We start from the raw sequence: 13195 nt of genomic DNA, 5'->3' as shown, positions 1-13195 counted from the left end.
CTATAGGGTCTGTATGAGTCAGAATGGACTTGACAGCAATGGGCTTTTTTTTTTTTTTTTTTCAGTACCATCTTCTAGTTATACCTTTGATCACTTGAGGATTAAAAAAAGAAAAAAGAGCTCCTCTCATCTCATCTCATTCTCCAGAAATTTTTAAATATTAGCGGCTTTATATTCACTATACTTAGTCAATCTGTATGCTGAACAAATAATCCGAGAAGCTGGACTATATGAAGAAGAACACAGCATCAGGATTGGAGGAAGACTCATTAACAACCTGTGTTATGTAGATGACACAACTTTGCTTGCTGAAAGTGAAGATGACTTGAAGCACTTACTGATGAAAATCAAAGACCACAGACCAAAGATCAAAGCCTTCAGTATGGATTACACTTCAATATAAAAAAATAAATAAATAATAAAGAAAACAAAAATCCTGACAACTGGACTAATAAGCAACATCATGATAAACAGAGAAAAGATTGAAATCAAGGATTTCATTTTACCTGGATCCACAATTAACACCCATGGAAGCAGCAGTCAAGAAATTAAACAACAACAGCAAAGGGTTTGGCTTTGGTTTTTATTGCATTGGACAAATCTGCTTCAAAAGGCCTCTTTAAAGTGTTAAAAAGCAAAAATGTCACCTTGAAGACTAAGGTACACCTGACCTAAGCCATGGTATTTTCAATCACCTCATATGCATGCAAAAGCTGGACAATGAATAAGGAAGGCTGAAGAAGAATTGATGCGTTTGAATTATGGTATTGGAGAAGAATACTGAATATACCATGGACTGCCAGAAGAACGAAAAAATCTGTCTTGGAAGAAGAACGGCCAGAATGCTCTTTGCAAGGGAGGATAGATAGACTTTGCCTTACTTATTTTGGGCATGTTATCAGGACAGACCAGTCCCTGGAGAAGGACACCATGCTTGGTAAAGTAAGGGGTCAGTGAAAAAAAGAAAGACCCTCAACAAGATGGATTGACACAGTGGCTGTAAACATGGTGCAGGACTGGGCAGTGTTTCATTCTGTTATACATAGGGTCACTATGAGTTGGAACTGACTCAACAACACCCAGCAACAACAACATATAGCAAATATTTCAGTTTTATATTCACGGGTAAATTAGGCTGTTTCTTTCCTTTCTGTACATACCTACGAGTAATTTTATTAAAACAAAGGTTTTATACTTTAAGCACATTTGTAAATAAATTTACTTTTTATTCTATGCATACAAGAAAACTGAATACATGGTTGAAATAAAATCATGTCATCATAAATGTTGTCTTAGGCTGGATTCCCTAGTGGAGTAAAACCAGTGAAGCATACACACACACACACACACACACACACACACACACACAAATATATAGAGATTTATCTCAAGGAAATGACTCGTGCAGTTGTGGAGGCTGAAAGTCCCAAGTCTGTAGGTCAGGCTGAAGGCTGAAGACTTCTCCTGACTCACATGGTTGCAAGGGCTGATGAATACCAAAGCAGCAAGTAGGTGGAAGACTGCTGGCTCTCATCCCAAGAACTGGAGCTCAGAGGATGATGAGTCAGAGGTAGGTTCCAGAGAGAGCTTTGCCAGAACATTCATATATAATGGATGCAGGCCACATCTCCAAAGAAAGCGATTGGCTTCCAAGTGATTGGCTTTTAACTGATTGGCTGCTCACATCAGATCACAAAATGCCAAACCACTGAGAATCATGGCCTAGCCAAGATGACACATAACCTTAACCATCACAAATGTCTTCTGTTGTTCTTTTTCCTTTTCACTAGCAATAAAAACTTTTTGTTAATAAAGTGTCATTGTAACATCACAAAGTGTCAAGGGGCCAAAATTTTGTGTTTTACTAGCTATGCCATGTTGTAATTATCTGACAAGATTCTTGCTAAATAACAACTGGACTAAATCAAATGAAAAGAAGTTTCCTGAATAAACTGAATGCTTCGAAGGCCAGGGTAGCAGGGACAGGGGTTTGGAGACCATGGTTTCAAGGGACATCTAGGTCAATTGGCATAATGAAATCTGTTAAGAAAACATCCTGCATCCCATTTTGGAAAGTGTTGTCTGGGGTCTCAAACGCTAGCAAGTGGCCATCTAAGAAGCATCAATTGGTCTCAACCCACATGGAGCAAAGGAGAATGAAGAACACCAAAGACACAAGGTTAAGTGTGAGCCCAAAAGACAGAATGGGCCAAATAAATCAGAGACTACATCAGCCTGAGAGCAGAAGAACTAGATGGTGCCTGGCTACAACCAATGACTGCCCTGTCAGGGAAGGCAACAGAGAATCCCTGAAGGAGCAGGAGAACAGTGGGATGCAAATCTCAAATTCTCATAAAAAGACCAGACTTAATGGTCTGACTGAGACTAGAAGGACCCCGGACCTTCTGTTAGCCCAAGACAGCAACCATTCCCAAAGCCAACTCTTAAACAGGGGTTGGATTGGACTATAAGATAGAAAATGATACTGGTGAGAAGTGAGCTTCTTGGATCAAGTAGACACATGAGACTATGTGGGCAGCTCCTGTCTGGAGGGGAGATGTGAAGGCCGGGGGAGGCGGGTGGACAGAAGCTGGTTTAATGGACACGGAAGCGCAGGGTGGAGAGAAGGAGTGTGCTGTCTCATCAGGGGAAAGCACCTAGGAGTATATAGCAAGGTGTATATAGTTAGTTAGGTCTAGGTTATACAAGGTTTTGTATGAGAGGCTGGCTTGATTTGTAAACTTTCACTTAAAGCACAATAAAAACTAAAAAAAAGATTCTTGCTAAATAATGAAGCCATTTGAGTAGGTGGGAACCCCTGTTCTCTAAGCTTACGAGGTTGAGTGACAATGACTGATGTGTTATGCCTTTTGTTTCGTAAATTGATTTTCAGATTCCTTCTTGCAACTCAGTCTTAGCTAATCTTATGTCTCTACCTCTTTATTCTACTTCTCTGCTCTGATATGAGCACTTGGGAGGTTTTCTGACCATGCTCTGTCTGGGAGTGGGGTAGCGCGTCTTTTCCTGGTAAAACCTTCTTTCTTGAACCATGCACTGCACGATAGAGCCAGAACTCAAGATACAAGAAGGCCATCGCATCTCCAGACAAAAACAGGGTCAACTACTTTCCTTTTCTCTACCTAGATGGTCCTATGAGTCGGAATCGATTCGACGGCACTGGGTTTGGTTTTGGGTTTTACCTAGATGGTCTTTCCTCCCTTCTGATGAAAGACTTTAAAAGGGTGCATGTTCATCTGCATATGTATGTATGTATGTTTGGGCTTGGGAATTCGAGAGAAAAGTCAACCAGAGGAGGTTGGTGCAGCATTTGGTTGTGTGCAGAATGGACTGTGTGCAGTGTGTGTATTGCAGAGAGTCTCATTACTTGAAGATTCACTGTGCTTTCACTTTTTATGGACGTAATGCAATTCTAGGACAGTACTTCCTCTCCATGCTTTATTTAGATGTGCTTGGGGAGTGTAGAGCTTCGAGCTTAGGAAATGGTGTAGCTTTGGGTCCTAGCTCTTTCTCCCTTAATACCAATGGAGCTAATTTTGTGGGCCAGAAATCAGTGAATGGAACTCGTAATGGTGAGTGGCATTTACATTGGAGAGAAAGAGCAGAAAACCCTATCACCTGGGGAAAGAATCTCTCCTTAATTTTGGCTCGTTGCAAGCATGATACAATCAGTGTTTTCTAATATTGGGACAATCCTTTCACCTCTAAGTGTTCATTCGTAATTGTGCCACATAATGAAAAACGGTAATAAGCAATTTGGTTCTGTAATTCAGTTTGCAAAGCATGCAAACATAAGATAACTAGGTTAAATGCAAATAGACATTACACTAAGGTATGCAAACCAGGAAAAGAAAGATGCTGTGTCCATAACTTAGAAACAACATGAATTTTATTCCTCATGTGCCTCAGAATTTAGAGTGTATTAAAGTTATTTATCCTCTAGTTTAGTTTCATTACATATTGTTCTTACAGAAACGTTATCTGTGTGTGAACACACAGGTATTCTCACTGTACATATTTACAAACCTCTGATTTGTTTAAGCAGGCTCCGAAAGTAGTATATGTTCTTTAGGAGTGAGTTGGATGTATTCATTTTTACAATATATGGTGTTTTAATAAGTACGCTATTATATATAAGATATCACTTCAAAATGCGCTTTCAACTTTTTAAAGCCTTTTTGTTATTACTTGTAACTTTTTCCTTTGTGCAAATTCTTTCAATATTTAGAGGTCTTTAAAAAAAATTTTTTTTTTATTGTGCTTTAGCTGAAAATTTACAGCTCAAGTTAATCTCTCATTCAAAAATTTATATACATATTGTTTTGTGACATTGGTGGCAATCCCCACAACGTGACAGCACACTCCCCCTTTTCACCCTGGGTTCCCTGTGTTCATTCTATCAGTTCCTGCCCCTTCCTGCCTTCTCATCTTGCTTTTGGACAGGAGCTGCCCATTTGGTCTCATATCTGATTGAACTAAGAAGCACATTCCTCACATTTATCATTGTTTTTAATGCATAGTCACAGGAATGTACACTATAGTCTGATATGTACAGTTTAATTAAGTAAACTCTTTTGGCCTTAATTACTTACATATTTTTTGGGTGTTCTTTTTTCATTTTTGTTGCAGCCTGAGTGATTCAATATGATTTCTAAACTTTTAACAGAAGATTGCAAGACAACGAAGTATTTTCTGTTCATGCTGTTAAAAGCACTTCTATATTTTTATAAAGAAGGAATTTATGTGAGCCTGTGTGTATTTTATCTGATAAACCATATGTTCATTATCATTTTCTTCATGTTCCCATAAGCAGATAGCAAGGAAAAGCCTTTCAAAAGCAGTCCTTTGAAAACCAAAGCCACAAAGGTCTAACTTGTAGCTGCCTGGGGCCCCTCTCACCAGCTGGCTGGCTCAGGGGTTACAGGAGCCCAGGGTTCTCTATGGACCACACTCCCCATCTCCCTGACCTTCCCATTCTGGCCTGTGAACATAAAGGAGCAGCCTGGTAGAGGCAAGATACGTGAAATTTGAGTCAGAGCCCCCAGGTGAGTGTCTGCCCTGGGTCATCTTCAGCCAGCCTCTCCACCTCCAGAGGCTCCTTCTTGGTTGGTAATCAGGGACAGGAGGCCTGGCTCCTTGTAGCCAAGAAATTAAAATAAATCACAGTGGGTATGAAAGTCTCTCAGTGTCTGTTGAATCTAGAATCCTATTTCCCGTTGTTTACTCCTATCGGTGGAGTCCCTGGGTGGTGCAAATGATTAATGCATTTGGCTGCTAAATGAAAGGTTGGAGGTTTGAGTATACCCAAAGGTGCCCTGGAAGAAAGATCTGGTGATCTATTTCTGAAAAGTCAGCCACTGAAACCCTTATGGAGCACAGTTCTACTCTGATACACACGAGGTCATCATGAGTTGGAATTGACTCAATGGCAATTGGTACTCCTTTTGGTTGGTTGTGACTCTAGGTGTTTGGAGGTTGTGACTGCTCCTGGTCTGATCCAACCCTCACCCTGCCGCCAATACCGGTTCCCCACTCAGAGGTCTCCATTCTGTTCCTAGTGCTTGGCAATGACCCTTGACAAAGGCAACTTGGTTTCATAAAAACAGTTCAGTGGGGGGAAGAAAAATCTCCCCGTGCCAGTGTCCCCTGTAGCTTGGTAAGGCCAGCAAAGAAGGGGAAGAGTCAGGGTTGCAGACCTCCGTGTCTTTCACTCTCTGCCCATGGTTTGATTAAAGCTTAGTAGACTAAAAATATTAACCTTGCTACTTGCCCTGGCTAGAACAAAACCATTTCCACGCTCATATCTCCCTGCTTGCCCAGCACAGGTCCAAAACAGGTGGTCTTTTTCATATGCCCTTGAAGTTCCTGAGCCACCACAAGAGAACTCACCTACAAGTGTCCTCATTCACCCAGGTGCTGAGGGTCCTTTCTCTGAGCCAGCTCCCCTTCAACACTTAGACACAAGCTCTGAAAACCCAACTTCTGTAAGTTGTACAAGCTGTTGTATCTTAGCTATATAAGGCCCAAGTGGGGAAGAAGTCCTCATATAAGTGTTTGCATCTAAATACTCTCAGGACTAGAAAAAAAGGAAGGGGCTCCTTGACGAAGGAAGGCATCTTACCTGGGTTAAATTAATTCTGTGGTGAGAGCAATAAGACATCACAAAAGGACAAGGGAGGAGCCCTGGTGGCACAGTGGTTAAGCTGTCGGCTGCTAACTGAAAGGTCAGCTGTTTGAATGCACCAGCTGCTCTGCGGGAGAAAGATATATGGCAGTCAGCTTCTATAAAGATTTACAGCTTCGGAAACCCTATGGGGCAGTTCTACTCTGTCCTACAGGGTTGGTATGAGTAGGAATTGATGCCACAGCTATGGGTTTGGTTTCTGTTTAAAGGACAAGGATAGCACAGCTAGCATCCAACGTGAGGTCTGAAGCTGATTTATAGGTATGTACACAGCTGAATATGCATAGGTGCCTACACTGGCCCTGCCTCAATCTCCATTCCTTAAGAACCAGAAGATAGATTGGACCAGAGCCACACACCAGGGTTTTAGTCTTGGGTTTCCCACTGACCAGCTGAGGGCCTTGGGCAAGCCATTTAACCATTTCGAACACCAGGGAGTTGAACTAGACGAGGTCTACTCCCCTCGCCCCCACCCAGGTCAGCTCCAATAGTTCATGGACCTATGACTTAGCAATAGAATAGGCTGTTTATGACTATTGTTTCTTTCCATGGTCTTGAGAGTTCTGAATGGGTAGGACCCACTGGGGCTCTGTAAGGAAGAGAGGACTTTGGGGAGCTTATATAGCTGAGACCAAGATGATGACCTATTTCAGGTGTCTCTCTCCAAGTATCCAGTTCTTAAGACCAGAATGGATTTGATTTTCTCAGGCAAGTTAATCAGAAAAGAGAATTTCCCACATACTATGTGAAAAATGATATTGTTCCATTCTAGGAATTCAAACTTCCTTCACACATAGAACATGGACAGATCTTTTCTTCTGATCTCTGAATTAGAACTTCCATTCATGTAGTGCTCAATGACTTTTCCATTACCGCATTATTTTAAAAAAAAAATCATTTTAAAAGGAGAAAAGAAATGCTTTTCTCCTTCAACTCTTTTCACCAGGGTCGATTCCATATGCGACTGGGAATGGCTCCCAACTTATTGTTAACCAATTAGTGGGATAGAAATAAAAAAAAAAAAAAATGAAAGGTGAAGCCTATTTAAATGAGAATATTTCTATGAAATCTCTTGGGTTTGGGGGGCGGAGGAGATGTGGATTTGACAGTAGCTCTGTTGCTGGTTTCAGACTAACAGGTTTGGCAACTGTGTTTTGTTAGCAGCAGTTAATCAGTGAATCCCATTACTTAATAAGGTTATCACTCTTACAAAAGCTGCAAATTACAGTTTCCTGCTCTCCAGGCTGAAGATAACATCCTGAAGATTTTTGCATCTACAAGTAGTTTCTCATTAGCAGAAGCCCAGTAAACAGAAGCACATCTGAAAAGCTATTTGTGTGCAATTAAGGCCGATGTTTTCATCCTAAAATTTTACGGTCCGGTTAGCCTGCCCCATCCCTACCCCCATGGTCTGGTGCTAGCTTGGATTGTGTATCAGAAAGAGGGAGGAAAATAGTCCCTTGTTCCTCATCAGCTGCAGGAGACACTGGAATGTCAGCTGAAAGTAAATTCATGGGCTTGTAAAAGCCTAACTCAAGTCACTGCCAACTCCGGGTCCCACTGCTCGTCAGCCTTGAAGGATGCTTCCCAGTGATTTAGTGACACAGCAGGGCCACTCTCTCTCAACGTGACCACCTCCATTAACCCGCATTTCATCACAAGGCTCTTAGAGTAGCCTATGAATTCTGTGTCCCCTACCCTCTCACCACCTCACCCCACCCCTTGGCTCTTGCTGGTATTTAAATTTTATAGCATCATCTGCCAGACTTCCTCTGCTTGAGTTTAGACATATTCACCCATCTCTCTTCCTGTGGGGCCCAGGAACCTCTGAGAAGGACCAGGTGGTGCTAAACTCTTTGGCGTCAGCCTTGACTGCTAACTAAGATTGCATCATTGTCCCATGTGGAAGGGGAGGGGATGTAATGGTGAGTGTGTCACGCAGCTGACAGGAAGTGCTTGGGGGCTCCTTGGAGATGGGGGAAGAGAAACCACTTCGTCAGTGGCACTTGGAAGAAAAGGCAAGTGGGAGCCAGGAGCACACACAACTTGGACTTTCTATCAAACCATAGTTGGCGGGGGTGGGGGGAGGGATGGGTTGTGTCTGAGCATACCCCCTGGACTCACAGATGTATGACCCAGCAGACCTGCTATTCCGTCTCCATAGCAGTTATTTTTCCAGTTCTGCCCTCCCTCCCTATTTTTCCCCCTTTTGGCTCAAAAAACTCCAAAGGGGATGAGTTCGAGTTTTTTCCTGAGATGTGTGTTGTGTGTGTGTACCAAGTCTCTCCACCTCATCCCAGATGTTGATGACATTGTCCCCCCACACTTTGTCTCCCCCCACACCCTGACCTCTCACCCACCCCTTCCCAGGGATCCCCCAGTCCCTAGCTTTTCTTAGAGCTGTTTGTAAGTTCCCCTGGGAGGCACTTTGTGTTCTCTGGCTGAATTCCTTATACATGTTCAATCAAACACTTTTCCCCTTTTGCTTGCACCTCTGCATCCTTCCTTGACTTGGCTCTTGAAGCATTATTTCTCGGTGTTTTCTTTCCTCCTCTTCCCTCTCCCACCCCCAGTGAGAACATCTCTGTGCTTGTCTAACAGGCTTACATTTTCCACCAGAAAGCACGCTTCCAAGGGCCTTAGTGACTTGTGAAAATTCCTTCCAAACCTGTCTCCTGGAAACAGGATGGCAGATGAAACATTTCTTCATTAAAATTAGATACTTTCAAGAGGCATCCAGGAAAAGTTCTGGAAATCCCCAGCGGGCCTTTGTCTCCTTCATGCTGGCTGGGAGGCTAGGAGGGAGGCCTGGGCTGCGGGACAAAGGATGCCAAGGCTCTGTCCCTCCTCTCTGTGACACGAAATCCCTCCCCTGAGCAGGGATGGGCTGTTGATTCACTTCCTACCCATTGCTCACACTAGATCGCCCCTGAATAACCCACATGTGAAGTGTCTGGAGGTCCTCATGACCCACCGTTCTGGGGAGGAGGGCGGACTATGATTTATGACTTGGGTTGCTGGTTGAGGCTCTGGACGTCATTCCAACTGCGATTTCTCATTTGGGCTCCTAATGTTTGATTATGCAGCTGGGCGGAGTCCCCTCTTTAAGGCCGGCTTAGCGACATGAGCCAGTTCCCAGGTGGGGGTTTAACTGGACCAGCCACGTGCAGTTGGAGCTTGGAGAAACTCCTGGGCAGGCCCTTAGGAAACGCAGGCCTGGGAAAGAGGTTTTCTAACTCTGGCTTAAAGCAGGAAAGAAGGAAGCACTGACGCTGGTTCCTTTTCTGAGCCGAGCTTACACTGGGCACTTCAGAGGCAACACTTTGCTCGTTCAAATGCCCCTACTCTGTGGGCACCCTAGGGTAGGATGAGTGCCTGCAGGGCAGGATTCAGGCACTTTATTGAAGCAAACAAGGACCACCGGAGGGGCTGGCAGGAACCCCTGTCTCTTTGTAAGTCCTTAAAATCCCAATGCTGGGGTGGCCTGGTCTTGAGAAAGGACTTGATTCTCCTCAGAGTGGCTCTGATGAGCGTAACCAGAATACCAGTTCCATTACTACTGTTTGGATCCTCAAAGATGAGGCCTACCTAGGCTGTCCACAAAGACTCCTTCATCCACAGACTCCAGTGAGGCTGTTGGGTGCCTTGGCCCAAACACAGTAGAGAGCAGTATTAATACTTGCTGATATCTGGTCCTCTCCCTCCCCTTGGTCTGTCACCCTCAAGGAGGCTAGCCTGAGCTTTCTTACATGATGGTACCACATTCTACAACAGGGAGACCAGAGGCAGCAAGGTCTCTTGTGGAGGAGACTCAGAAGTCACACAAGGTCATTTCTACACATTCTATTGGTCAAAGAAGTCACAAAGCCAGCCAGACTCAAGGGGAGTGGAAATAGACTCCACCTCTTTCCCCAGCCTCCACAGGGCGGGCCTGGGTATGCTGTCTCATGCATGGTGGTCAGGACAGCCTTTGGACAGAGACCAAATAAAGCCCCTCAGTGAGCCATGAGACAATCTGGGGGAGAAGCAGTTAAGGGAAAAGGGAGAGTGTGGCCGGCAAAATAATAGCACCCAAAGACGTTCACATTCACCTTCATGTCCACGTTCAGGTCCTAATTCCTGGAACCTATGAACATGTCACCTTCCATGACAAAGGGGACTGTGCAAATGTGATTAAATTAAATTAAGGTGGAAAATTATACTGTGACTTACCCAGGTGGGCCCAATCTAATCATATGGGTCCCTATCAGAGGGAGTCAGGAGGATCAGAATCAGAGAGAGAAGATGTAATGAGAGGCCAGAGACGAGAAAAGATGCTATGATGCTAATCTTGAAGATGGGGGAGGGTCCATGGGCCAAGGAGTGAGGGTAACCTCTAAAAGCTTGAAAAGGCAAGGAGACAATTCTCCCGCAGAGCCCTCAGAAGAAACCTAGCCCCACTGACATTTTTTTTTTTTTAATTGTGATTTAGGTGAAAGTTTACAGCTCATGTTAATTTCTCATACAAAATTTATACACACATTGTTATGTGGTTATCAAGAGGGATCAGTCCCTGAAGAAGGACATTATGCTTAGTAAAGTAGAGGGTCATCGAAAAAGAGGAAGACCCTTAATGACATGGATTGACACAGTGGCTGCAACAATGGGCTCAAGCATAGCAACAATTGTGAGCACTGTGCAGGGCTGGGCGGTGTTTCGTTGTGTTGTGCATAAGGTCACTATGAGTCGGAATTGACTCTACAGCATCTAACAACAACATTGTTATGTGACATTAGTTGCAATCCCTTCAATGTAACAGCATGCTCCCCCTTTCCACCCCAGGTTTCTTGTAGACTCCATCTCTTGATGGGAGGAGTGGGATAGGCATACTGCAAGGGGGCATGTTCACCATGATGGAAAAAATCATTGCAGAGCTCTTTACCAACAATCAATCGCAAGCATTGTTGCTTTATGCCTGCAAGCAACATGAGGGACTGCAACAACCAGCACAGCAGACTACTGGTTCATGGCAATGGTGGCTCCGAGGCAGCAGGAACAACATAAATTGTGGTTAGAGTTGCACTGGCCAAAAACCTAGGGGAGTACGTGTATCTGGGTGGCCATCTTCTGAATCTAGTGCAGAGTTTGCAACAACTATGCTGTAGAACAATTTGGCAATATCTCAAAAAGTTGAAGATGTGCCTATCCTACAGCCCCACAATTCCACTTCTAGAAATTTTCACAGGTGTTCGCCAAGAGGCAAGAAAAAACATGTTCATGGCAGCATTGATGGAAATAGCGAAACATTGGAAACAACCTACAAGTCCAAGAACAGGGGAATGGATAAATAAACTCATTCAATAAAATACTATACAGTAATTAAAATGATATAGATATATGAACAAGGATAAATCCTAGAAATACAAGGATGAGTGCAAAAAAAATGTTGAAGAGACATACATGTTGATACCACTTATATAAATATTTTAAAAATCTTTAAAAACACACACGGGATGATATTGTGAATGTACAAGCATACATAGAAAAATATAAAAAACGTGTATGACAAAAATATTCCCAACCTCAGGATAGTGGTTATTTCCAGGTGAAGGAAAAGGAGCCAGGGAGGATCACAGAGGAGGCCAGCCAAACTTCAGCATTATATTTATTAAAAACAAAAGTATCTGAAGTAAAAGTGGAAAAATGTTAAATTTTGTTATAATTTTGTGGTCTGTGAGTTCATGGGTTTTTGTCACATTATTTTCTGTACTTATATGTTTGAAATATGTCATAATAAAAACAAACATTCTTAAAAGGCACTGAGAGACCTGGATTCAATTCTGGCGTGGATTCACCTTCTAAGTTTGCTGCTTGTTAAAAGTAAGTCTGGAAGATACATTTACCCCAGTGTAAATGGTGTTATCTTGGGGTAATAGGATTTTAGATGATCTTTCTTTCTTTAATTTTTATTATATTTATAGTACAGTTTGTATTTTTTTTTTTAACCCAGTGGTTAAAGGGCTTGGCTGGTAACTGAAAGGCCAAAGGTTGGAAACCACCAGATGCTCCATGGGAGAAAGATGTGGCAGCCTGTTTCTGTAACGATTACTGTCTTGGGAACTGTATGGGGCAGGTCTACTCTGTCCTATAAAGTTGCTATGAGTTGGAATTGACTCGTGAGCAACAAGTTTGGTTTGGTTTGATTTTGTATTTTTTTATTATCAGAAAAAAATTGAGATTTAAAAAAAAAAAATCTTGTTCTCTGGTCTTAGCTAAATCGCTCAACTTTTCTGAGCACCCTGTGCAGAAATGGTCTTTAAAGCCACATTGTGCATCACAAACAAAAATAAATCAAAATCACCATCTTATTGACTGAGTGTGTGTCTTGGCCTTTGTTATCTCATATTATTCTTCTGCACATCAGCATAAACATGGACATGAAATCCAGCTGCAGGTCAGCATGCTTGGACTTATGATGGGTGGAGAGGGAGTGCCATTATACGGTAAACAAGGCTCTCCATCGCTGGAAAATGGACCCCCCCCCCAGCTACAACGGCCTATCTGGGGGACCCCATGATCATTTGTGCATTGAACTACTGTGATCCATAGGGTTTTCATTGGCTGATTTTCGTAGGTAGATCTTGGGTTCCATAGAAGTAATCAGGGGTCTATCTTTAAATGGACAAAATAGGAACAGGACAATGGCATCTTGATTCTAATACCACTCGTCAATAAAAGGAACAAGGGCTCTTTGGAGAAATCTCTGACCCTAGTGCTAGAGCAGATAAAGTAACAAGAGGATCCTGGAGTATCTTATAGTACCAGAAAGTAAGGAAATGTTCAAAAAACAAAAGGATAAGAGTATGTCAAAGAGACACAGGAACTATCCTGGAAGAGCTCCCAATAGCCAAAGCTGGAACAATTTGGGCAACAAAATATATAATATAGTATTGGATTATAAATCCAAATATAAAACAAATACCCATGATTCCAAAACAAACAAAAAAAAAACCA

General features: G+C 42.8%; 1 protein-coding gene across 1 annotated transcript in view; it reads left to right on the top strand.

The window, feature by feature from the left end:
* Positions 1–4280, top strand: part of SCML4 (Scm polycomb group protein like 4) — a 164948-nt gene extending 160668 nt beyond the window's left edge. Inside the window, exon 8 of the mRNA XM_049899206.1 lies at positions 66–4280. Coding sequence (XP_049755163.1) covers positions 66–98 — 33 coding nt within the window. The 3' untranslated portion in view covers positions 99–4280. The remainder of the gene's footprint in view (positions 1–65) is intronic.
* Positions 4281–13195: the final 8915 nt, after the last annotated feature.

This window comes from Elephas maximus, chromosome 1, assembly GCF_024166365.1.
Source record: "Elephas maximus indicus isolate mEleMax1 chromosome 1, mEleMax1 primary haplotype, whole genome shotgun sequence".
Classification (NCBI taxonomy): domain Eukaryota; kingdom Metazoa; phylum Chordata; class Mammalia; order Proboscidea; family Elephantidae; genus Elephas; species Elephas maximus.
The sequence above is the reverse complement of the archived record's forward strand: the minus strand, read 5'-3'. Positions and strand labels throughout refer to the sequence as shown.